Genomic DNA, 26,761 nt, shown 5'->3' with positions numbered 1-26,761 from the left:
TATTCGAGTCTAAAAACAAGCAAAAAGAAAACATGATGGTGAAGCTAACTCTGCTGGCCTTCGCATGGATGACTCCTGCTATAACAGGAAAGAATGAGGCCTCCCTCCCTAGTTACTGATGACGTCATAGGCTATCATTTAGGTACCTTGCCTGGCACATAGTAAACTAAACCAAACCAAACCAAACCCACTGTCATTGACTCAATTTGGACTCACAGTGACCTTATAGAACAGGGTAGAACTGCCCCTGTGGATTTCTGAGGCGGTCAACCTTTATGGGAGTAGAAAGCCTTTCTCCCGGAGAGTGGCTGGTGGTTTCAGAGTGCTGGCTTGGCACTTGGCAGTGCAGTGGGTAATCACCAGTGTTCTCAGGAAAGGCCTTTGCGTCCATACCTGAGATGCGTTGACACCGTGGCTGCAGCACTGGGCTCCAAAGGAAGAAGGGTGGCGAGGCTGGCGCGGGAGCAGGCAGGGTCCCGGTGTGTTGTACAGAAGATCACGTGAGGTGGAACCAGCTCCCCCACACCTAAGAACCCATACCCGATGCCTTCAGTTACCAGCTTGTACTGAAGTCAACATGGCTGTTGACTTTTTCTCTCCAAACTCAGTAGAGAGGAATTTTCCTTTGGGGCCTCTGGTAAGCCAGCACACATTGTGCATCTGTGCATAGCCAGCCACCGGCATCCTTGGCACACCCTCCAACTCCACGACCCCTTCTAGACTTGGGCAGCATGGTGGCCACCATTGCATTTCTCTGGTTTCTTCTTCTCAGCAATTCATCAGCAGTTCTGTGGCTGCTGCTGCTGCTGCTGCTGCTGCTGCTGCCTCCCCCAGCATCCTTGCCTGTTTTTCCTACTCTGATCTCCTGCTGTTTCCCTGGTGCCTGGGAAGTCAGCAGTCTGGAAAGGGACTTCTCCCCACCTCAGGTATATAACGGCTAATCCCATTTCTTGAGGTGGATGTTTTTGACAAGCAAAAATTTTCTAGCTGTGTTGGGGGGCTGCCCTTCAACTGTCAATTAAGAGTCGTGTTTGCATTGGTCTGTGAATTTTGTTTTGTGGCATTTTGACAACTCATTCTTTGTCAGTGTTCCTCTGAGGAGCATCTGATGTTCAGGGCACTCTCTAGGACAATCACACTATCAGGTGGGGTGGGATGCATGTCTCATTTTCTTTTAAGATCTCCGGATAATTCCAGCGTGTCATCGAGGCTGTGAAGCTCTGATTCAGGTTGCCATTCTGAAAAGCCAGGAGTCTGAATATCAAGTCATAGGAGATTGATTTTATATCTAAAAATAATAATGCTGCCTAACCAGCAAATAAATGTCTGAAACATACTAGATATAAGTAAATGAAACAAACAAGTTGGCCTTACTTCATGATATTTTGGCAAATGCCTTATATGGACACTTAAAGGGTCATGTGGGTTGTTTTGCAAATAGAAGCAAATCTAATCAGTTAGAAAAAAATACATTTTTTTTCATTGTTGTGTTGGTCACAAATTTAACAAGGTTCAGAGAACATTTCTGCCCATATTTTTAGCTAAGCAAGGAGCTCTTGGCCTGGGAGACACTCAGAATTTCAAAATAGTTTGCTACCTAAAAATACACTTCCTGAAATGAACTTGAGGTCTGAGAGGGATGAATGGGTTTATTTTTTCTTCTTCTATATTTAATGCCACAAGAAAGCAAATCTTAAGTTTATATAGATTTGTATTTTTAGAAACCTAGAAAACAGGTGCTTGCCCAAGTGACAAAGAGGTGGCATGACAGAAGAAAGTACTAGTGACCAATCTAAATTTCACAGGACAGGTAGTGGCTGTAACGGCGTTGAAACGGTTCGCCTGACCTTAGGCAGCAGCACACTTATACAAGCAGGGTTGTGGGGGTCAGGGGAGTTTTCCATGTGTCTCTGATGGCTGTCTCTTGGAGAGGCACATTCCCAACAACCTAAAGGCCATTGTTGAGTCTAGTGCCACTTGTGACCATGGCCCAGTCTTTCTTCTTCTAGAATGCAATGCAAGCATTTAAGTTGTCTTTGCTGATTTGCGCCTTGCAGCCAAATCTTACTTCATAGGCCTCTCCAAACTCAGACCCTCAATTGTCATCTCATTGCTAAAGGAAATGGACTTCATTGAGGGAAAGGATGGGAATGGCCTTATATCTTAGCTTTGTAGTGCTGCCGCAGTCCTGAATTTAGAGTTCTCACCTTCATATCTGTGAGAAAATAAGCTTATTTTTCAAAGCCATCCACTCTCTGAGATTTTGTGGCTCCAACAAATGATCATGTACGATCACATGCCTCTCTATTTAAGTAAAGAAATTCTGTATTCCTTTGAACAGGTATATAAAGGGTCAGTATTTGGTCTATGTCATTTTTATCCATTTATATATTTAATTCAATATGTTCGGGGTGTCTCCCATTGCGATAGACTTTCTTCGCGGGACTTTTAAAAATAAAGTGAGTGAAAAGGATCTATAAAGTAGGCTCATGGAGCTGTCATCACCAAACTTCACCTTCTGGTGGATAAATTATAGGCCAGCAAGTCATTGAAACAGTTGATGCAGAATCCTGGGGTCACTTTAGCCAGGGTAACATTTAACGAGAGACTGGGAAAGTGAGAAGATTTCAGACAAAAGAAATAGGGAATTAGGTGGGGTTAAAAAAAAAAGGAAGGGGTGTCACTTCTTCCAGGAGCCATGTTTTCTAAAAGGGGGTGAATATGGTGTCATAAGGAGCGTCTCATGGGATAAGGTCAAAGTCAGAGAGGAGATGGGAGGCAGTCCTTGAGGTGGCATTTAGCTTTCCTTCACCTTCATTTCCCCAGTGCTGTGGCAATGCTAGAGGAGCCCTGGTGATGCCTGGTTATGTGTTGGACTGTAACCAGTGTGGTTGGCAGTTCAAAACCACCAACAGCTCTGCAGAAGTAAGCTAGGACTTTTTATGCCCAGAAACAGTTAGTCTCAGAAACCCACAGCCGTGCTGCGTTTGGTTTGGGTTTGGTGGCATTGCTTGGTATTGTGTCTAGGAAGCACTCAGGAAGTGTTGGCAAATCAACAGCTGTGCCTCTAGGCTGAAGAGGGAAGTCAGCAGAGCTGTGCCATGTCAAGAAGGCCCTTAGATTCCCTTGTGTGCAGGACAGGAAAATACTGGCAGGGTTCTGCCACTTCCATGGTTTCTCCTTGCCAGTGACTGACTGCTGGTTGTAACCCTCGCTGGCCCATGTGACCTCTGGTGCATATCTGGTTTCCCTGTGTTCCCTTTATTTTCGGTGACTCTGTCTGAAATGTTCCCTTTTCTGTCCACTAGATAGACAATCATTCCCTTTAGGGTGCTGTTCTTTGTGCCCCGCCTTCGTAGATACTGGGCTAGGGTTTCAGGGTAACTTTTGAGGGCACCCAATACAGTGAGTGGGCTAATGCATGTCTCTTGGTTTATGGGTAAAGATTTCCGTACAAAGAGAATTTTGTGATCATCGTTGATACGTGCAGCAAATGACTCAACCCCCCCTCCCCTCCCCGTCACGTACACACCACCATACAAGGATGGTCCTTGCAAACTGTGTACAGGAAAGAGCGTCTTTTCAGCTGGGAAGGCATTTGTTTGTCTTTGTCCACATTCATTCTCATGACACTGAGATGATTTGAAATTGCATAACCTCTTTAGGAATTCATTGGCAAGCCGCCTGGCAGTTGGATCATTATTTAATGTATTTTCTCTTTATCCCAGTTAACGATGACCTGCTGGTCGTGGACGAAAATGGTGCAATCAAGTTGCGACAACTGTGTAAATTTTGCGATGTGAGGTTTTCCACCTGTGACAACCAAAAATCCTGCATGAGCAACTGCAGTATCACGTCGATCTGTGAGAAATCCTACGAAGTCTGTGTGGCTGTGTGGTAAGGCTGCCTTTTCAGAGCTCTTTCTTAGTTGTAAGTAACGTGTGTTTGTAAGACAAAGTCTCTGTGTCTTCCTACCCTAGGCGTTAGCACCTCTCCACCACTTTTCAATTGTGAAATGTAGCTTTACATTTATATTTTGGAATACATCGGTATACCCAAGTATATTCTGGAAATGTACCTGTGTGTGTATGCACGCACACGTGTTCATGCATGATTACATTTTTTGATTAGATGATAACTTTTTATTTATCTTTGGACATTTATCAATGGAGCACTCTTCCTCACAACTGGGAGGCATTAAACTGACGCCTCTTCCGTAACCCATAGTGACAGACACCGCTGCCGCCACCAGATCCACGTCTGCTGCCTTCAGTGGGCTCGGGGCCATAGCAACACGAGGTGGCAGAGTAGAACTGGCCCAGAGGACGGCCAAGGCTGGGAATCCTCATAGACACGGCCTGCCACTTCTGTCACCCTCAGAGGAGCACCCGGGAGATTTTTCCTTCTGCCACAATCTCAATTTTGTTGTGTGGAGGAAGGAGGATGAAAGTGAGCTGCTGGAAAATGGAACCGTGGCTCCAAAGGGACAGTCTGTAGGGACCCAGAAAACCAGCTCACTTCGTAGCCCGCAGCCCGGGTTCTACAATCCTTCTCACCTCTGGCTCCACACCATACACAATGTCCTCCTGTCTCTTTCTTACTCTTGTTCCCATCACACACACCCCTATTATAGTTATTTACACATATACAATGGGTATTCCTGGATCATTTAATAAATTTTCCAATTATGACTTGGGTGCGTGAGGAAAGGATGATAGAACCATTAGCAGTTCTCATTTTGTAATAATGTGTAATTTCATCCCTTTTGATAGATTAATGGGATATGACATCATGCTGGCTTATTCTGATACTTCTTATTATTGACTTTTGGGGGGTGGGGTGGGGGGGACTGTGTGTCTCTAAGCCACTTGGCAAACAAGAGTAGAAACCCAAATATTTTCCCACCTTTCAATGAAGCAGTCTTCTGAGATTGTCTCTAGACCACGTAGAGTCAGCCTTGATGATAGATGGGAGAAACTTGTACATTTCTGTACACACAGTGGGATGAGCTGGTTTCTCCAGAACTGAAGGGATGCTGACAGCAAAGGCCTGTCACGACAGCTCGCTCTACCTGCCAACTTCATTCATGTCCAAATGTGGGCAGTGCTTTTAAAAAAGGATTTAGACAAAGTGTGTTCAGAGGAAAGAGACCAATGTGGTTAGAGATGAACTCCAAAGGGTAGAGGAGGATCCATAAGACTTGCCAGGAGCGAGATTTGTGTTCATTGTAAGCCTGGAAACGTTTCACTATCCGAGTTCGCCAATAACGGGGCAGACTGTCTTCCCTTGGAAAACCAAGTGAAATCCAGTAGAGAGGAATGGCCACCTGTTGAATCAAGGGAAGGGAAGGGAAGGGAAGCGAAGCATGACAAGGGAGCCTCAGTGCTTACTTCCATGGTTCTAATCTCCATTCCTGACCATTATCTGTACACCTGGGGAGAGCTTACTTCAGCTACACCAAAGAGGATCTTTTATTTAAGATATGGGTCCTTGACCCAAAATACAAATTCAATGTAAGTCAAATCTCTCTGGAAAGACATTTTTGCTGTGAAGGAACCTCCTTATCTTTCCTTTCTCATACCTATAAACATAAATACAATGGATATTCTCTTTACTGCTTTGCTGAAGGTAAATAATCTGATAGTTGGAGTTCTGGTAATGAGAAAGGGAGGTGTTGTGGATGTTGTGACCTTAGAAGATTCTCCTTCCTAGGTACTCCCTCCCCGAAGCTCGGAATAGTGGGGAAAACTTACCCCTGATTGCTTCACCTGTAAGATAATTGGACAGTCCCCCTCCAAAGGACCACCCAGAAGGGATGAAAAATCCAGAGTGTAGTATAGTACTGATGAACCACATAACTATCCTCTCATTCTTTAATATTTCCTCTCCTTACTATTGTGGTTTCTATTTGTTTTACACCATTAATCATGTTAGAGTTGTGTATGTTCATTTGTTTATTTAAGACCATTTGGCACATGAAAGCCAAGACTGATAAACTTTCAGAAGCAGTAACAGGAGTAATGTCTCCCTGGGGGTATGGGACGAGTGGGGTGGGGCAAATAGGGATTGATAGCATTAAGGACTGTATAACCCCACTCAATGGGATCAGACAACAGAATTGTCTGTGAATGGATATATTGGGTCATGTAAGATAAGGGGAAAAACTATTATAGGGGGGAAAATAATCAGAGGTGCTGGAGGGTAGGGTTGGGAAGGGAAGGGATAAAGGGGAGCTGATATCAAGGAGTTCAAGAAGAAAGAAAATGTTTTGAAACTGAGTGTGGTAGCAGTTTTACATTGCTGCTTGATGTGATTGAACTAAGAGCTCCCAATAAAATGATTAAAATTTTAAAAATAAAAAATTACAAGAATTAAAAAAAAGGAGCAATTCCTTTCTCCAAAGGAGGCTGCTTCATTCAAGTGTTCCCCCTCCGCAGGACTTGTCAGTATCTCATGACTGATGGGCACTGGGGGTACAAATGCCTGACTACTTTGCTTCCATTTGGGACAACTCCAAAGGATCATCCCAGCTCCAACGCTGCTGCAAAATCAACGGAGCCCTTTTTCCAGCCTGACCTCTGGCTGATGCTCCTTGTGTGTACGACACCGCCTCTTTTAAACCCACGCAGGCCACTCGAAACAACATCTGCACTCAAATTGCAGGACTGAGAACCCCAAATAAGACGGGAGGCTATTTGAAAAGTAGCCCAATGTGGAATCTGAAAGGCATGGATGTGCACCACGGGAATAATCCCCCTAACACCCCCGCCTCCACCCCCGCCCTTTACAGTCCGGTCGCATTTAGTTCCTGTAGTCATTTCACCGATGTCTAAGAAAAGGATTAAATGTCCCCAAATAAGAATATATTGGAATTACAATGATTTCTGTTTTACTGATTTGATCTCCAGGGAAGGCTATGATGGCCTCTTCAATGGCTCAGACTAAATGTTGCAGGACCCAAAATTCAAGTGTCTACAAGCAGTCCCCAGGTCATGAATGAGAGCTAGGGTCTTTAAGCCTTTAAGTGCAATCTAGAGTTGAGTCAGAAGCAGGTTCGTCGTATGGATCTTATTTATTATTGAGTCTTAGTTTTCGTGCAAGGAAAGACTTTGCAGGGAACCAAACGCTGTCTGTGGAGCCAGTAGAGGAGACTGTGATGAGGAATTTGCTGTGAGTGAAGGTTGGTTCCATCATTTCACAAGTGAGGACACATTTGCTAAACGTGAACAGACACGCAGGAGTTGTCCGTATGTCAGATTATGCAGCTCGGGGTCTGCCTGTTTTATCTCATTGTATTTTCCCTCCTCGTGTTCAGTGGTGTCGAGGATGCTTCGCACAGTGAGGCTAGCCTGACGGAGGTGCCTGGCAGGAAGAGTGCAGAAAGTAGTGAGGGAAGTTAGGCAGTTTCAGGAATTACCTAGTGTCCTCGGTGCGCTCCGTCCCTTCCTCCCGAGCAGCTCCACAGTGAAGCAGCACTAAGCTCTTTTCCTGGGGAGCACAGGGTTACCACGCCACACTGAAAACACAGTTCTCAGTCATCACACACACGCTCCCTCACAGGAAGGGAGTATGTTCGTGTACCATAACCACAGCTTTTGCCAAGACAGATCAGCAGCTTTAAGATTACCCTATTGCCTGTCACTCTGCCTTTCACGGCAGGGTCCTGCCTCAGTGGGGACTGTGGAGTCTTCCTTGCAGGACTTGACCCTTGATGGTGAGGCTCTTTCATAAAAGGCACGCGTGCCTCTCAGCTGTACGGATGTCACAAACACTAACTCCACGCTGGTCAAGTTGTTCCATCCTTCCTTCACAGCCAAACCACTCTGAATCCCATGTTAATATTCTGTCCATTAGTATCTTTGAATTAGGTGTTAAGAAGGTGGACTAGATAAAGTTCTTACTTGAATCTGACCCGAGATTACCTTTCGTTTTCCTTGTTGTAAATTTGCATGTGTGGGGGCTTGAATGTGCACGCATGTTTGTGTTCACTTACATACATGCACTTAGAATCCTTGTAAGAAGCTTCCACTGTTAAAACTGATCTCCCGAACTGTCCGGCCCATTGTTTTCTCCTCCGCATTGTTCATCCAGCCTATCTTATTCAGACAGACCTGCGGAGACAATAACATGGACAAAACCAAGACAGAGCAAAACCAAGGAACAACATACCACAAACCAATGACAAAAGACAAAACAAAACACAAGACAGAAAAGCTAGTAGTTAGCTCAAGGATTGTTTGTTAGCTCTAAGAGAAGTTTTCCAGTCCACTCTGTTGGAGCACCATGCCCTGGCCCCAATGTCCACCTTCAGCTTTCCCTGAGGATTTCGCCGCTCTAATCCCTTGCTGTTCTGTTGCACCCTCTTAGTGTTTTGCCTCGGTGTGGTGGGATCAGATCAGGTGCAATTCCCACACTGTGTCTCCAGTGTTGTTCTCTGTAGGGCTATGGGTCAATGAGGGGCATCATGTCTAATAGTGGGGCCTGCCATGTGGTCCTTTCTGGACTGGCTGCTCTAATTGGGAACATCATCCTCAAGGACTGGTGGGCCAGGATAGAGGAGAAAACAACAGGACCGACAGTTCCGGGGGGACATGGGAGTGGAGGAGGTGGGGGGAAAGGTAGCGGTGTTAACAAACCCAGGGACAAGGGAACAACAAGTGATCCAAATAGGTGGTGAGGAGAGTGTGGGAGGCCTGGAAAGGCATGATCAAGGGCAATGTAACCAAGAGGAATTGCTAAAACCCTGGTAGGGACTGAGCATGATAGTGGGACAGGAGGAAAGTCAAGAGAAATAGAGGAAAGAGCTGGGAGGCAAAGGACATTTATAGTAGTCTAGATAAAGACGTACATATGCAAATATATTTATGAGGATGGGTAAATAGAGCTATGTGCATATATTTATAGGTTTAGTACTAAGGTATCAGAAGGACATTGGGCCTCTACTCAAGCACGTCCTCGATGCAAGAATACTTTCTAATATTAAATTGGCATTCTGTGATGCTCACCTTTCTGACACAACCACTGACAACAAAGCGAGTGAATAAGCAAGTGTGATAAAGAAAGCTGATGGTGCCCAGCTATCAAAAGAGATAATGTCTGGGGTCTTAAAGGCTTGAAGGTAAACAAGTAGCCATCTAGCTCAGAAGCAACAAAGCCCACATGGAAGAAGCACACCAGCCTGTGCGATCACGAGGTGCCAAAGGGATCAGTTATCAGGCATCAAAGAACAGAATATATCATTGTGTGCTCACCTCCATGATACGATCGCTGAAGACAAATGGGTGCATAAGCAAATGTGGCGAAGAAAGCTGAGTGAATAAGCAAGTGTGATAAAGAAAGCTGATGGTGCCCAGCTATCAAAAGATATAGTGTGTGGGGTCTTAAAGGCTTGAAGGTAAACAAGTAGCCATCTAGCTCAGAAGCAACAAAGCCCACATGGAGGAAGCACACTAGCCTGTGCGATCACAGGGTGTCGAAGGGGTCAGGTATCATCAGAACAAAATATCTTACCATAGTGAATGAGGGGGGAAGTGTGGAGTGGAGACCCAAAGTTCATTTGTAGGCCACTGGAGATCCCCTTACAGAAGGGTCTCGAGGAGTAGACGAGCCAGTCAAGGTACGATGTAGCAATGATGAAAAATACAACTTTCCTTTAGTTCATAAATGCTTCCTCACCCACCCATCCCCTCTACCATGATCCTAATTCTACCTTGCAAGTCTGGCTAGACCAGAGAATGTACACTGTAACAGAGAGCAACTAGAACACAGGGAATCCAGGGCGGAAGATCCCTTCAGGACCAGTGGTAAGAGTGGCAATACTGGGGAAGTAGAGGGCGGGTGGGTTGGAAAGGGGGAACCGATCACAAAGATCTACATGTGACCTCCTCCTTGGGGGATGGACAACAGAAAAGTGGGTGAAGGGAGATGTTGGACAGGGCAAGAAAGGACAAAATAATAATTTATAAATTATCAAGGGTTCATGAGGGGGGAGGGAGGGGAAAAATAACCTGATGCCAGGGGCTTAAGTGGAAAGCAAATGTTTTGAGAATGATGAGGGCAATGAATGTACAAATGTGCTTTACACAATTGCTGTATGTATGGATTGCGATAAGAGTTGTATGAACCCCTAATAAAACAATTAAAAAATAAAAATTAGAACAAGTTTTAAAAAGATAATTTTTAAAAAAGGAGGAAAAAAACCCTGATCTCTCCTGTCCCATCATGGAAGGTCTAATTAGTTCTTCGCTGGAAGTCCCCTCCAGATCAAGTGCCATTCAGAGAGTGGGTATTGGGAATCTGGAAGGATTGATGGAGGATGCCAAGTCATGAGGGGTGCTGCGGAGACTTATCCAGCAGGACTCTTTTAGGAGGAAAACAGAATGGCAGGTTTTTTTCTGAGGTTGCCAGACTTTCACCCGGGTGTTGTCAATTAAGTGTCAATCATGTCATTTTAAAAATGTAAAGTACTATTAGATCCAACTGAGCATTTCATAGGGCCTCAATAAACTACCGCTTGAGAGATTCTCTGAACCTCTAGCTGAGCTACGCTAGTGTAGGGTGTGAAGGGATATTGAATATAAAGTATCTCAGGGATCAGGACATGACATAACAGCCTGCGATTCCTTTCCACGTGTGTTCCCCCTCCCCCCCCTTAATTGTTCCCATCTGGAATTTGGGAAACTACTTCTTTATCTAGGAGGCTTCTACCCTTTCGCAGCCAGCCAACTGCTGACCTGGAATCTACCCTCACGCAGTGTTCTGGGGCTCAGCAGTCCAAAGCAAAGGAAAGCTGACTGCTTTTCCAGGTGTGCTGTTTGAGATGCGTTTAGCTGAACTGGAGCGGGATTCTAGGGAGCGTTTGGTGACTGATTACCTGTTAACAAGGCTCAGCAATTCAGGCTGTTGTAGCAAGCCTTCCTTCCAGGCGATTCTGTGTCCGAATGGTCAAGCCTGAGAACCTCTGACTTAGAGGCACTCAGTAACTCAGTAACAGCTGAAAGGATCTGTGGCTGCTCAGTGGGTAAAGTGCTGCCGATCAGAACCTCAGCCACATGGACCCAGGAGCTGCTCCCCAGGAGAAAGCTGAGACCTTCTGCTTCCCTAAAGATTACAGCCTTGGGAACCCCAGTGGGCAGCCCTGCCTACCAGTCAGAATCAGCTCCATGGCAGTGGGGCTTTGGTGTGGGGTAGTCAGTCTCTGTCCAATACAGGAGGGATGGATGCAGTGTGTAAGCCCTGCAGGACATTCTGGAAGGGAGGTGCTAACATTACCTTGCGTATCTAGCAGTCTTCTGTGCGCTGCTGTCCCTCTCCAATAATGGCTTAATTAAAACTTAATGTGTGCAGTTCTCCAGAAGGCCAGTCCTCCAGGAAAGCCCTCCTGTTTGTAATCATCAGTGAGCTCTGAGATTGAGCAAGAGAACAACTGAAAGGACGAGAGGCTCAGGAGACTAGGACAGCCTGCTCCTGTTAGACCACGGGAACTAACTGCCATTGCGGAAACGCCTTTATAAATACCCCCCAGACTGAAGCCCTGTGCATTCATTTTCTCTCCCCCCTGTGGCTCTTTCAATTCTAGGAGGAAAAACGATGAGAACATAACACTAGAGACCATATGCCATGACCCCGAGCTGCCATACAAGGGCGTTATTTCTCTGGAGGACTTTGGCTCGACCAGGTGCATTATGAAGGAGAAGAAGATGGCTGGGGAGACCTTCTTCATATGTTCCTGCAGTGCCGATGAGTGCAATGACCAAGTCTTCTTCTCTGCAGGTGGGTTTTTCTTCTCCCCGGAGCCCTGGACCCGTCTTTCTCTGTGTTGATGTCTCATAGCTCTAGCCTACATTTTAGTCGAACCTGCCCTCCTCTGACTCATGCCCCGTTCACCCAGTGGGTGCAGGAAGTAGGCACCCTTGGTTCTGGATCTTATCAAATCTGGCTCCCGAGGGCCCCCATGATTGTCTCCTTTTCTTCCCAAATGGTTTCCACCCCTACAGGAAGAGTGGTCCTACAAGTACAACCCCCGGACGCAGAAACATCAGAGTCACCTAGGACGTTAGTAGAGATGCAAATTCTCCAACCCCTTTCCCAGGTGGACTGAATCCGAAATTCTGAAATAGGCCCTACTTATCTGTGTTGTAACAAGCTGTCTGGAATATTCTGGGGAGGTTGTGTATGAGAACCACTCATCCAGAGATTAAAAGGATGGTGTTTGATTCAGGAAAGTTCTCTGACTTAACTCGGTTGACTCCTTGGAAGGCTAATCATTGGTGCCCCCTCAGAGACGCACTGCAGTACAGGGGGAATATGATGAACAAGGCCTACCTATGAAACTTCCAGGGGAGACTAGGTTAGAAGCTCTCAACTGTCTTTGAAACTCAGCCATTACTTGACTTGACGAGGGAAACAAACTATACTGCCATTTAAACACACGAACACAATACTGAATCATAAAAGTAATTATCAACAATTCATAAGACAAGTTTATACAAATTCAAAGATGAAAGCACATTTCATACTTTCCTTCACTGCCAGCCCAATATATTATAAATCCAGCTCTCTCGTTAACATATTTTCTCTCCTCTTGTCATTTATCATCTTTTGCATCCTCTCTTTCCCTCCTCCTAACTATGCAAACATTTGACTATATCATAAACATTATTTTGTAATTTCTTTTCACTCATGGTGTATTCTTCTTTTACCAAGGAAGTCGATCTTGATAGCTTAAAAGAAGGCCTAGCCTAAGCCCAAGGAACAAACTTGTATGGTACCATGGCCAGACAGAGGTACTACCAGGTATGAAATTTGTATCTAGTCTGAATCTTCCTGGTCCACAAAGGAACGGGTACTTGGTGCAGTGTGGCCGAAAGTGTTAAGTGGACTGCACTTGCACTAACAGCACTCCCTTGAGATATCGATGTCTTCGGTTTTTGGTTTATTGTGACTCTGATGATAAACATAGGTCTCCATTTCTATTTCCCTTCTATTCCTTAGCAGATTAATATCTTCTTCCTTGGAAGATGTCAGCCTGGGGACAATTCCTCATTTGCACTCAGGAACCTCACAGCTGATGACTTAGATACCTAAGCGTTTGTACAGTCACCAAAGTTGGTTTGGGGAGCAGGGGTGGTGGCAGGAGAGGACAGGGAAGGAAAGCTGTGTTTGCTTATTAAATACCCTATCCACCCCTCAAAAGAGCAGAGATATAAAAAGAAATGCTTGGGGAATCCCTTGCTCCTCTTAGGGTGCCCATCGGGTTTCTTCTTCTTTCTTGTCATCAGGCAATGTTTGTTTCTTCCCTGACAGTCATCTAAGCTGGCAACGTGAGCGCGCTTGAGTGCTGCGGGCCGTCCTGTGAGCACTTCAGCACTGTTCTCCCAACCAGGCTTTCAGTGCACACCGCGGGTAATCATTATGGGCATCTTCCACTTTACTCACCACACCCGAATCTTCATGCGCGAGCACGATTTATCATCGGCAAGATGAAGGTCTTTCTTCTCTGTGTCCTTACTGAGGCTAGAAAACACTCCCTGAGAAGGTGCCCTTGCTGTGCAGGATGCTCCCATGGTTTGTGCTCATTAAGCCCTGATAGCCGTCCCCTGAGGTCAGCAGTGTCCTCAGATAAGAATGAGAAAGCCAAGTTGAGAGAAGTTCAACAAGACATCCAGGATCAGAGAGCTCAGGGCTGGCAGGGACAGACCTTGCAATGGGCCCCGAGGGAAAGGACGCCCTAGCAATCTGCATCTGGAAGGACTACAGCCCAGGATGACCTGTGGGAATCCAGGGAGGAAGTTCTGGTGACACCGGGGCCCTATCAGTCCTGAGTGACCCCTCAGGACAGCAACAAAAGCAGCAGCAATGGATATGGCCTCAAACTTAGGAGTCACCCTTTCTGGCTCCTTCTACCCCCATCCTTCCTGCTCTCCATCTCTTTTTACTTCCTCCTCCTCATTCTCCCCATCTTTTTCTCTTTCAGATAGAAAATACAGTCACCTCTTTTCCTGATTCATCTGATGCCCCTCTACTTGCCAAACACAGGTTCCATTAGTACAGTGGTTCTCAACCTTCCTGATGCCACCACCCTTTCATACACTTCCTCATGTCGTGGTGACCCCCCACCCCAACCATAACATTATTTTCATTGCTACTTCATACCTGTAATATTGTTACTGTGAAAAGGTTGTTGGGCCCCAAAGGGGTCGCGATCAATGGGTTGAGAACCCCTGCCTTAGTAGAAGAGTGGGAGTTTGCATGGGCTGTTACTGATGGCCCGGTGATCACTGCCCATCAGAGAAGGTCTGCCAGGCGCCATGCCTGAGGAGAGCGTGTTTAAGGTGAGGGGAGAGAATCCCCAGGGAAGAGCTGCCCTGTGTACTTGCAAGCCGCAGCACCCATTTTCGCCCCCAGGGTAGACTACTGCAAATACAATATGTGGTTATTGATCTCTGACTGAATATGCTACGTGTCAGAAACCACCACTCAGAGTTTCAGTCATTCCATAAAGAGTTTCCAAGTATATAACTATATTTAACTTTCATGGCCGAGCCCTGGACATTGAGTGGGTGAGTGTAACTTTAGGCAAGAGATCAGCAGCCTACTGTAATAGTTAGAGTGGGTGATGGATGCTTGGCGAGGGTTTGTGCCATCCACTGCAAGAACTCACAATATCACCCCCACCCCATCCCCCACTCTAGCAGGGGTGGGGCTGCGTGAACAGCCCCTGCTGCTCCCTACAGCTCATCCCTTCTTTCAGGGGCCAAATCGAGAAACTACCGTCCACTCAATAGATGCGTGGGGCACTCCCACCTGCACCCTGACTGGGGAGTGAGAGGCGGGTGGAGAGGAGGGACAAGTCACAACACTGGGGAAGGCTGACATCCACCCTTGTTGATGCCACAGCTTGGCATCCCTCCCCCCAGTCCTCTCACCATGACCATGATCTGGGGGCAGTTAAGTTTTAGCCCTCCTGACAATATCACGGAGGACAATCTATACCTCCCTGCCCACCCTCTTGATGCCTTTGGTCTGGGTTTATTGGCCCTATGATCACAGCTACCTAGACTAGTTATCTGACCCCTCCTTGCTCCAGTTTTCTCCTCTGTAAAATGGAAACCAAAGAAGGGGTTGTTATGATGATTAAATAAACTGCGGGCATACACGTAAAATACGTAATGCGAGCTTGGCACAGAGTAAGAGGTCCCTGTTAGCGGTCAGTGTGATCTGGGCCTTGGATAGGAGGTCGAGTTAGCCATTTGACTACTAGCTAAAAAGTTGGTGCTTTGATCCCACTCGGAGATGCCTGGGGAAGACAAGACTAGCGGTCTGCTTCCGAAAGGTCACGCGGCCCAGACTACCCTGGGGAGTCAGTAGTCCCATTCTGCACCTGGGGTGGGGGTCACTGTGAGTCAGAATTCGCCTTTCCCAACGGCTAATCACCACGAAGGTGGGAACCTTTGGCTCGCTTCCAGAATGGAGCACAATTCCGTTTGACCATGACATGTGAGCGAAGCTTTTAAATGCTCCTCGGAATCACAAGGTGCTTGGGAGGGGCTGGTTTGCTTTCGTCTCAGCCTCACCCCATGTGTCTTTTTCTCCCCATGCCTTCAGAGTGGAGAGGGGACCGTGCGGAGTTGAGCGTTTCCCATCAGAGCAAACCACATTCCCGGGATCCATGGATAATATTACAATTGCCCTGTTTTGACTCAGAATCACCACAGGAGGCCGCTAAACAAAGCTAGAGCGACCCGGAAGTGCCTTTCAGATCAGCGATTAGGAAATGGCAGTCCTGTTGTGGCCAAATGAATTAATTTCCTCTTTTCCTCCCCAAAGGAAAGCTAGGTTCTTGTCATGTGGCCTTCTCCTTGAATGGCCGCGCTGCTGTTGACCAATTCAATGTGAATGGTACCTTAGGGTGATAAGTCTTAACAGACGTGGTACGGGAAAGCCCAGTGTAGTAACTGGCACGTGGGATGCGCCTCCTTTCTGATTCTCTTGAGCAAGGCGCCCACTCTGTGCCAAGGAAAACACATACCTCTTTTGAATGAGGCCCTTCCTACTTGGGGTCGACAGACTAGCAATATGGGGGATACTGTTAAAGATGCAGAATCTTAAGTCCTTAGGAAAGTTCATCCCCATTTGCTGTGCAGCATGGTGCCAGCGATTCATTTCACAGTGAAGAATGGAAAGCACGGGCGTGGACTGGCACTGATATGGATGGAACCAGAGATGTAGGCCTTTCTCATGTCTTCCTGCTGACTGAGTTCATGATAGTGGGGGTCCTAAACCTGGCCATCAAATAAATCTGTACTTATCGAATGGAAGCCTGGTGGTGCAGTGGGCAAGTGCTTCACTCCTAACACAGACTGGGTGGTTCACACCAACCAGCCTCTCCGTGGGAGAGAGATTTGGTAGTTTGCTTCTGTAAAGATTTAGAGTCCTTGGAAACCCAATGGGGAAGCTCTACTCTGTCTTACAGGGTTACTATGAATTGACATGGGCTCAATGGCAAACTGGTCTGGTTTAGGTTGGTATATTGAGTCCTTTCCTGTGCCAGGACTCCTCAGTGTGTATTTTTCAGCCCTTTAAATGCCTTCCCCACACGTTGGCCCAGTGTGGATCAGACCACAGAGAAAGACCCGTCAGGCTTTCCGTGCCTTCACTTTCCACCACGGTGTTCTTGTTATGTGAGGCCATCTGCGCCCTATTGTTTCCTAAAGCAGGAGAACATTTCAGAGGATACTCAAGATGTATTGCAAAGTTCTTCTACCTTGGATCTGTCACGGAGCTGTCGAGACGCCCTAGGGAGCCCTGGCGGAGGAATAGAGTGCCGTTAAGCAAGAGTGATCCTAATGCGATCGGAGTTTTAATTGTTTTGAATTATGCACCGAAGTTGGGTCTGTGAAATGAAAGGAGCATTGTAAGGGAGGTGTGCCCCGACGATGTGACCTCCAGCCCTCCGACCTTGCCTCGTGTCCTTACAGGAAAAGAAAAAAAAAATCACTGGACTCAGGTTTCAGACTTTGAATCCTTGGCTGCATGACAAGGGGCTCAAGTTCATGGCAGTCCAGGCCGCGGAACCTCGAAGGACCATACCCACTTACTGCTACCATCTCCATTCTGACTCCTAGTGACCTGCTAGGACAGAGTAGAAACACTCCAGGGGGCATTTAAGATGGCAGATTGTTACAGAAGCAGGCAACCTCCTTTTTCTCCCCGAGAGTGGCTGATGGGTTTGGACGGATCCCTATGTTGCCGTTTACCGCCTGATGCTGGACCTGCTGCTCCACCAGGGCGCCTTCTCAGGACAGCAGCAGTGATCGTGGCCCTGTCTGGAAACCCTCCCGTGGATGTGCCTCCTTTTTATGCCAACTCCATCCAGATGCTGCTGCTTTCAGAGTCCGGCATGTCCACACTGGAGTGACACTCCCAAAGTTAGCTCATCCAAACCAAATGGTATGGACAAAGAAATGGGGCCCCGGAGAGTGGCCTGCATCTCCCAAGATCGCAGGATGGTTCCCCAGCCTTTGCCCTTAGGAGAAGGGGAAAGTCTTTTCTTTCTCCAAGACCACCCTCCTCATTCCATGTTGACGAGAGTAGGGTGGGGAAGGACCTGCTTATCCATCCACATTCATGGGGGTGGGGGAGCTCGTTGTCACGCAGGAGGCTGCTGGTCCTAGGGACACATGGCCACACCCTGGATTTTCTTTCCAGCATGTCCTCAGCAAAAAAATAATAATGCCTCAATCTTACCCGGATCCTGGCTCAGCTGAGACGCGAGTGAGAGGAATGCTATCTGTACTGAAGGCCACCAGGGCCATCTCTGAGAACACAGCATGTGTTAGGAGTTCGAGCCTGGCTGCCTTAGACATGCTCTGGGTTCAGATCTCATCGCAGGTGTGTGCAAGCTGATGACTCTTGACGTTTTCCCCTCTGAAAAATAGAAATTGAGACAGTGTTCTTTCATCTAGAGATCAGAGAACACGTGCTTGGTTCAAGACAAGCATTTGATAACATCAGGCTGTAAATTGCTAGATTCAAACGGCCGTCCGGAGGCCGTATCTTCCTCCCTCCTGCAGATTACTTCAGCCCCGGCATGATAGTGTCTGTCCTATGTCAGTGTCGTGGTCCCTGTAAGGAGTATTGCTTGTGCCGTACATTCTATCCTTATCTTCATCGGGAACACTGGAGAAAATTCCCTCAGGCCGTGCTCTGAGAAAGAGTGTTCTCCCCGTCTTGCGCTCTGTGTTCCTGACCCCGTGGACACTGGGAAGCAGAGCAGGGTTCAGCAAACATTTCTGGTCACCGGTTTTGTAGGCCATATGGTCTCTGTCGTACTTACTTAGCTCTGCCGTGTGCCACCCCAACGGCTATGGACCATGTGTAACCAATTAGACGCGGCGACATTCCAACAAAGCTTCATTTCCAACATCAGGCTTCGTGCTCACCCCTCGTATAATGGATGGTTTGGGTTTTTTGGTTGTTGTTTTTTTCTTCCATTCAACATTGAGTACCATAAAACCGTAGCATCAACCCTGAGAACAAGTACATCGACCTACATTGTGGGTACTAATACCACCTCTGGCTTACTAGTTTTCCCACATTTGGATTCTATTTTTCTTTATTCCAACTCCTTTTTTTTTTTTGTAATGATATTTCACTCGATAGTAGTTTGTACTACTAGATTTTTCCCCTCTGGGGTTGGGGGCAGGAAGTATACGTTATCAGTGATATATCTAGCTGGTTTGGAAGCCAGCTGTGGAAACCACTTCTAACTCTCAAGTTCAGTCTCTGTGGTTGGAGGGGGAAGCAGGCCATCAGTTACAGGCTCTCGCCCACGGTGCCTTCCTGGCTGCGCGCACCCTCGGTGCCGGGTAAGCAGGTAGCAGGAAGGCGTGTGCCGGCTAACCTGGGAGGAAAGGAGGTCGAGGGAGGAGAAGAGGACTCCCAGCAGCCACAGCGCCTCATTCCTTCCTCTTTCATTATTGTAGAATTTCTTCTAAATGAAAACAGACTCTGGGTTTGCATGCCTAGCGCTGGCAGGAAGACGAATGATTTTTGTACAGTATCAGACACGCGGTTTCCGGTCTGTGTTTCGCTTGCGAGCAGAACCTCTCTGCAGCTGGTTCCCTCTGCAGCCTCAGTGACGGTGCGCCACACACCCAGCGAATCCGCGCACACTTTATTGACGTCTGTTGCATTTCAGGCTTGGGGCTGACTTAGAAATCTTGGCTCCCGTTCCCGAGATCTCATTTTGTGTTTGTTTTGCTCCATCCTCAGGGAGCTGGCTCCCCAAGCAGCAGTGCAAAGGAACTGGGAGAAACTGCGAGCGCCGGCGCTCAGGCAGCCCTGAGCTCGCCAAGTGCCCCCTTTGGCCTGTGCCCGCGCCTCAAAGTAAACACCGCGCTCCTCTGCATTTTTGGAGACACTAGATTGACTTTCCGGTCTAAACGCAGGGGCACCACAAAGGGAAAACATGGATATCAGGGATTTAAGTCACCTGTCTCATTCCTGGGACAGGAAATCAATTATTTGAGGCCATGACTCAGCGCTAAAGTAGCCTTCTGTTGTGAACCATTAGCTTAGAAAGCATTCCACGGATCCATGAATCCCGCCTGGATCTGGCCAAGGAAATCATAAAGGGTGTGTGTGTGTGTGTGCGCGCGCGTGTGTGTGTGTGTGTGTGTGTGTACGTCCCCCAGAGCTGCGCTGTGACTCAGTCAAGGGAAGCTTAGCTTGTATTTGAAGTGATTGAAAGCAAAACAGCTGGCGGGTATAAACACATCCCCCCAGCCCCAAGCCACAAAATAAAGCTGACCTGTGGCCAGATGTGGTGGCTTGTCTGGCATGTCCGTGAACCCTGGGCCTGCCTTCTAACGTGAGTCACGGCAGACTGGAACCCAGAACAGACACCCACAGGGGGTACGTGCTGCCACCGAATAAGGTGGCCAGTGGGGAGCATCCCCAGGCGCCTCTGGTGGCTTTGTGACCCCCCCTGCAGCATTCCTGTCTGCTCGGCGTGCTTGTGAGTGGGTGCTGGTGACCGGCGTGGACAGAGATGTTGTTGTTGCTGCTTCGCGAGTATCCTTGCGAGGCCTCTCCAGTGGAAACCACGCAGGGCGCTGCCAACGCTGTGGCATGACTTCCGGGTCTGCCCATCCCAGGCCTTGCAGACTGTTTCCCACCAGCCACCGTCTGGCCCACATGACTTCGGAGAAACGCTGCGCATCTCAGATCACTGTGGCCAATTGTGAATTATGGAAAGTTTCGGGGTTGCCAGCAATATTTCTGCCTAATTAAAACAACAACCAAAAAACCCCTGAAATCAATGCTAATGAAATGTATGCAGACTCTCTCCCCCTCTTTTAGAACATTGTTCAGGTTGCCTCCTTAGGAGGAGGTTCTCATGTCCAGATACACTTGACCAGAAATGTATTCATGGAAATTCCTTTAGCTTCCCAGACCCCATCTTATTTAGAACAAAACAAAAACACCAAGCCGTTTTTCTCCTCAGCCGGAAGTAGTGCTTCTCAGCCTGGGCCGTGCCCTGGGAACACCTGAGGACATTAAGAAAGGATGCTTACTGGGGTCTCACCCTGGGAGCCCGGGACCAGGTGTTTTCTGTGGTTTCTTTGTTTGCCTTTCCCGAGAGAAGCAGTCATGGTTGGGAAGCCGTCTGTGTTACGAAGCACTTGAATCAAGGCCGATGGTTCTGCTTAATCTTTTTATTTTTCATCATGGTTCTGGTATTACCTGAAAGGAGGGTAGCAGTTAGCCAATGGCAGCGGTGACGGGAGTGCAGCCTTCTAAAGTGGGAGAAGAAGGAAAACACACAAAGCGCCTAGGCTAGGCCATCCCTGAGGAGTACCAGCATTCCTTAAGGGGAGGGAGGCACTTTGTGCTTCCCACAGTTTGCCAAGACCTTTGTCAGGAATAGGAATCTTAGCTTTTAGTGCTGATGAAATTGCCTATTTAGGGGAAATATACGTAAAACCTATAAGTGGGACTCAAAGGGTCGGGGGGCGTCAGATGTGAGGGATGGCGGGGCCTTAGCAGAGACATGGAAGGGAGGAGGCAGGCAGGGGGCAGTTTTAGGAGGTGGAGATAGCAGGAGGCATGGCCCTTCAGAAGCCTGTGGTTCACAGTCAAAGAAGAGAAGTGAGGTTATGCTGTAGTGACCGGGTAGCCCTTATAGAATGAAAAACGAATGTGATTTTCCAAAGTTGGCTCTTCATTGCAGACGGTACTGGGATAGCAATAGATTGCTTTACACTTCCCATAGACCATAGAGTCCCTAACCAGGGCAGAGGGGACCCTGGTGACTCAGTGCTTGAGGGCCCGCCTGCGAATGGAGAAGTTGGTCGTTTGAAACCACCAGTGGCTCTGCAGGAGAGAGATGTGGCCACGAGAGGGATGTGGCCGTCAGTGGCCGTAAAGGTGATGGCCCCAGGGCCCTCCCAGGGCCATTCTCCGCTCTCCGCTAAGGTCATTATGAGTTGGATTCAACTCCGTGGGCTTGGGGGTGATTTTGTTTTGTTTTGTCTACTCAGTTGTAGCCAGGGTAGACGATCCATTTTCAGTGGGATAATTTCTTGTATGGCACCGTGCAAGTTACCAGACACTTGGTCAGTGCGGGTTGCCTTTCCGCTGACTGCTGTGTGTCCTGAAGAGGCGGGCAAAGGCTGTCCAACATGGTCAAGACAGAGACAGTGTTGTAACTGCCCGAAATGACCGATGATCTGAAACCTAACATAAACGGAAAGCCAAGCATATCGATCCAGTATTGATCACGGGGGATCCGCTTGTCACAAAACTGCCCTGGCAGCTTGTCCTGTGATGAAGGCCTAGGGCTTAGAGTGAAGGTCATTCTGAAATCCACGCGATCTGAAGAGTCACAGCAAAGCTGTAGCACAACCGCCCAGCGGTAGTTGAAACAGCATTTGTAGGAAGAGAGCGACAAGTTTCTGTCATTGTGGCCACGCAGACGATGTTCCAAGTATCCCAAATGACACAAATGGTTGTGCAGAGCAGATCAATGTGTCCTTTGAAAAGAGGGTCTAGCGTATTTGATGGTGCCTGCTATATGCTGACTAGGCAGATTTGGGGTCTGGCAACTAAGTTTTAGGGTCTGAGAACTATGTCATGCTGTGTCTGAGAACAAAGAGTGATGGAAGGAACTAGGGGTGTTCACCCTGGAAAAGAACTGATCGGACAGTAAGCTAACGGCCTAATAGGAGTTTAAGATCTTTCACTCTGCACAAGAGGGGATCTCTTTTCTTTTGCAAAGACCACTGTGAAAGTCTCTTGTGCAGGGGGGTTTGCAGAGGTGAGATTTCACGGATGTGCCCATTCATTGAACTTAGGCTCCACTGCTAGGGGGAAACCGGAGGTGCACGTTTTCAGGTGTTTTTCTGGTGAGTGAGTGATTAGCTCACTCAGTGAATGAGAGCTGTGTGAGGTAGGAGTCTGTATACATAGATGGATCCTAGCATGTCCAACGCCCAGTAAGTTCCAGAATACTTATTGATGGGCTCATAGGTTCCCAAACTTACTAGCCTACTGCCCCTTTTCAGGAAAAAAAAAATCCTGAGCAACCCCTGGGCAATGAAAACCTTTGTACTGTAGCTCATGATGCAGGGTAAAATGGAGGTATCTGCCTTTGCAGAACCCCTACCTTCTGCAGGGCCAGTATCGCCCACTTTGGGAAACACTAGAGAGCGGCTAGAGAGCCTAAATGTGCATATTACAGCCTGGCCACGTTTCATTTAAACCAAAAACATAAATACACGTTTTTAATACTGTCCCCGTGTTTAGGTTGTACATCATTGTAGCTGCACTGAGTTGTAGGGGGATGCGATTATTCAGTACATGGAGGTATAGCATGAGATCACACTGCAATGCAATAATTCAACCGGGGGCTTTATCTCTAAAATATTACACATATGCGTCTGTCCTACCAGATCAGGACAAACAAGTATCTATGCCCTTCTGCTGGAAAAAGAAGTGACAAGGAAACCATGCAAATGTGGTTGACTTTAAAATACGTGCAAGGAATAAATAACTTACATGTTTGGGAGAGAAGGCATTTCTTGCACCATTTGGGGAAAAATATTCTCAAGTTTGTCCAATATACCACGTAATATCATATGTTGGAAGCCAAATTAAACCCTGCCTATCCTGTGAGCCCACTATCCTGTTGTTTTATTAAAATGACTTTTTATTGTTTGCTTGAATTCAGTCATTTGCTTTCTATTGCAATGATGGATGGGGAATTATATCTCATTCTACACTCCGCTTTTAGTTAATTGACTGGAAAATTCTCGTGGACCAATTTCTCATTGGCTAGCACTAAACACAATTGTACGGGGTTTTGCAATCAACCCTACCAAGAATTTTCTTTGTAAGAGTGAAGCCTCTCTTTGGCAGGGTACCAAGAATGTAATCCATTCTCTCTCCTCTCTCTCTCTTTACTTTTTTGACAGAGAAGGCCTTCGCAAACTTTCATGTGTGAAAGCACCCTCTCGGGAAACTTTTTCAATAGAGGTTCTGATTCAGACAAGTTGAGGACTGGGCTGTGATTCTGCATCCCCAGAGTTCTCAGGTGATGCTGATCTGGGAACCTGTTTTGAAGGATGACTTATTCGGTGCCACGAGATCCTTTATTTATCATACTACTTTTTTTTCTTTTGAAGATGTGGAAAAGAGTGACAATAACTTTAAGCTACCCAGGGGAAAACCAGGCTTTATGCATATATGGCGGTATTGTGATGGGGGAAGAGGGCCGAAGGAAGGTTGCTAAGGTTGTGGAAGGCAGTCAGATCAGAGGACATTCCACTTTGCTCTTGTAGTTGTTTAGATGATGGTGCACTGATTCTGACTCACAGCATCTCCATAAGACAGAGCACACATGCCCCAAAGGGTTTTCTAGGCGGTATTCCTGTAAGGAGCTGATCGATGGATCTTTCTGCTGCAGAACTTCCGGTTGGGATTGAACTGCCAACTTTTCAGTTAGTAGCAGAACACTCAACTGGCCAAGTATCCTTGAGACAATTTGTTTTCTTCCATATGAAATCTTTTATTTCCGCTGGAGGGATTAGACTATGTCTTGACGGTGGCTGGTGCCAGGCTGGGGGACTCAGCAACTTCCGTTGCGTGCTGAGTGAACACATATGGAATGTGCCCATATTCTTTATAATAACTGGTTCAAGTTTCTTGGACATATGGCCCAACCAACTTATATCTCTAGAAGAACGATGAGCATAAACAACCCAGACAGCTAAAAAGCACACACCTTTAGTCAGTGCAGCCGGTGTGCTACTGCTGCGTTTCCCTCCAAACCCTTCATTATGTTACCTTAAATGCACATCTGACAAGGTTCTGTTACTTCGTTTTTGCAATGAAGGGGATTTTTCAGCTCCGAGAGTCAGGGAAGAAAGTGGTTGAAGACATCTGTCTGTGTGGCTGCCTCCAGAAATAACTCTTGTTTCCACGAGACCAGATGAATGGGATGACAGCCAGGCACCATTATGGATGCTTCTGGTCAAAGATTCTACAGAGTGATCCTGATTGAAAGGGGAGGGGGCGAGTCGCAGTGGCATCCAAACTTTCTGGAGCTGTTAGGCTGAAGGAAGCCCTGCAGCTGTTGCCTAGAGATAATACACACAACGAAGCAAAAAACAAACAAAACTCATGGGACATGCAAAAAAGAGGCAAAATGCAATGGAGGTCATTTCCTTGGGCTATTTTAATGATGACATACAAAGTTAGGACTATTTTTGTTAGAAATTAGTGGACTGTGGTATTTAAAGGTTTTTTTAATGTTTCATTTAAAATGACTTAAAATGTGCATTTTTGAACAATTGCTGTTTTCTAGGTGCTATATTTGATAAAGTGTTAATAACTTGGGTCAACCCAATGAGACCGGTCTCTCCTGTCTTCATTATGCTGCTAAAAAGCTCACCCCAAACTTGCCCAGTCAGGAAACAAAGCTACATAATGTCAGAGCCTCAAGTTCTCAAACAAGCAAAGTATAGTGCCACTAGCAGAGGCGGTCTGCTCCCATAAGGAATCGAGGGAAAGAGGCCCCGGTCAGTTCCACACTCTCCCACAGGGTGCTACGAATTGGAATCAACTCAGGGGCAGTGAGATGCCCCTTCTGCTCAAAGATGCAGAATTCTTTCCATAATACTTTCCATTTCAGAATCTACTTTGATTATTGTTTGAGCTTTTTATTGTCTGAAGCAATATTAGTAATCTCAGTCTAGAGTTATATGTATTTTTTTTCTATCAGGGAAAGTCATTGTACTTTGAGGAAATCCTAAGATTGGCTCTCAACTTGCTTTCATGACTGTTTCAGTATACGGTTGGTTTGAAGATGAGGGAACTTGAGAGGCAGGGCATCACTTGAGTCCTATTGTAGAACTTGCCCTGTGGGTTTCTGAGAGTAACTCTAAAGGATCAGCATGCCTCGTCTTTCTCCCACAGAGTCCTGCTGGGTTTGAACTACTCATCTTGCGGCTAGCGGCCCACTGTACCTTCAGGGCTGCTACACTGTTGATTAAGTCCTTGAGTTCATAGTGAATAGAAATAGTTACAGTTTGCAAAGTCACCTTCTTCCTGTTTTTTTTCTTTCTTTTGTTAAAAGGACTTGATCGAACATTCCCCTTTTAGAGTAAGGTTTGCTGTTAACGAATAATGTCTCTCTTATTTGGATGTTTATCCTCAGATAGTCTCTGTGCCTGTTAGATTGATTATACAATTTTCCTTCTTTAATGTGGGGAATAATATTGCTAGTTTTATTGTTATTTTATGCTAAATTATGTTTTCCTGGTAATGTGATCTTGTCCTTTTTTATTTTTTTAGTTCTCTGCTGGATTTGGCTTACTACTATTTTGCTAGGTTTTTTTAAAAGTCATGTATAGGCATGAGATTTTTTTCCCCCTGTAGCTTCTCGTTGGTATTAGTTGTTCTATCTTTATGGAATAAATTAAGACATAATACATTTTTCCTATTCTTTGGAAAAGTTTGTATGAAATTCTTTCAAATATTCTTTGAAAAAATATTAAACTTTCACAGACGTCGAAGCAATGGTCAAATGGGTCTCTGTATACCCTTTCTCTTGACTCACTTTACATTAATACTTTACGATATTCTCTATTTCTATCATGAATCTGTATGCCCATGTTATCTAATATTGCCCATATTCGGGTTTCCCCAAATCATGGCTTTATAGTTGATGTTCTTGTTGCTGCTTAACTTCAGGATCCAGTCAAGGCCTACAAATCCTGTTTGGCTCTTTTGAGTGTATATATGTATTTTTGGTTGTTGCTGTTTTATTTTTTCCCATGGCCTTGACTTTGAACCAGCCAGGCCAATTATTTTAAGTTACTCTTTGACCTCCTGAGGACTTGTGCCCTTATTCAAATTTCATAGTTCATCTTGGGTCATTTTCAGTAAATTCATATAATTGTAGGACTTTGTCCATAATTACCTACATTTTCCAGTTCGCAAAACAGTTCTTGGGAGTTTTGTATCATCTTAATCTTTGCCGCCCTACAATTGTGTCTCCCCTTGGCATTTGCTCTCTGGCCCATTAACAGCCTGATGGCAGGCGGGTCCATAGGTTAGGTCTTTCCACCAGTCTTCATGCAGTGCCAGTTTGGGGCTATGTTGATTCTTCCTTTTGTATCTGCTTCCTATTTCATTGTATTCTATTGTCCTCTCTTTTTCTTTGTCATTGTGCTCCGCTTGTTGTTTCTTGAAATTT

General features: G+C 46.5%; 1 protein-coding gene across 2 annotated transcripts in view; it reads left to right on the top strand.

Moving 5' to 3' along the window:
- Positions 1-26,761, top strand: part of TGFBR2 (transforming growth factor beta receptor 2) — a 606,522-nt gene that overhangs the window by 552,797 nt on the left and 26,964 nt on the right. For both annotated transcript variants that reach the window (XM_075547111.1, XM_075547109.1), the window contains 2 exons: positions 3,729-3,897; positions 11,579-11,772. In XM_075547111.1, the coding sequence (XP_075403226.1) occupies positions 3,836-3,897; positions 11,579-11,772 (256 nt within the window). In that variant the 5' untranslated portion in view covers positions 3,729-3,835. The remainder of the gene's footprint in view (positions 1-3,728; positions 3,898-11,578; positions 11,773-26,761) is intronic.

The sequence above is a fragment of the Tenrec ecaudatus genome, chromosome 4, assembly GCF_050624435.1.
Source record: "Tenrec ecaudatus isolate mTenEca1 chromosome 4, mTenEca1.hap1, whole genome shotgun sequence".
Lineage (NCBI taxonomy): Eukaryota > Metazoa > Chordata > Mammalia > Afrosoricida > Tenrecidae > Tenrec > Tenrec ecaudatus.
This window is presented reverse-complemented; position numbering and strand designations above follow the sequence as displayed.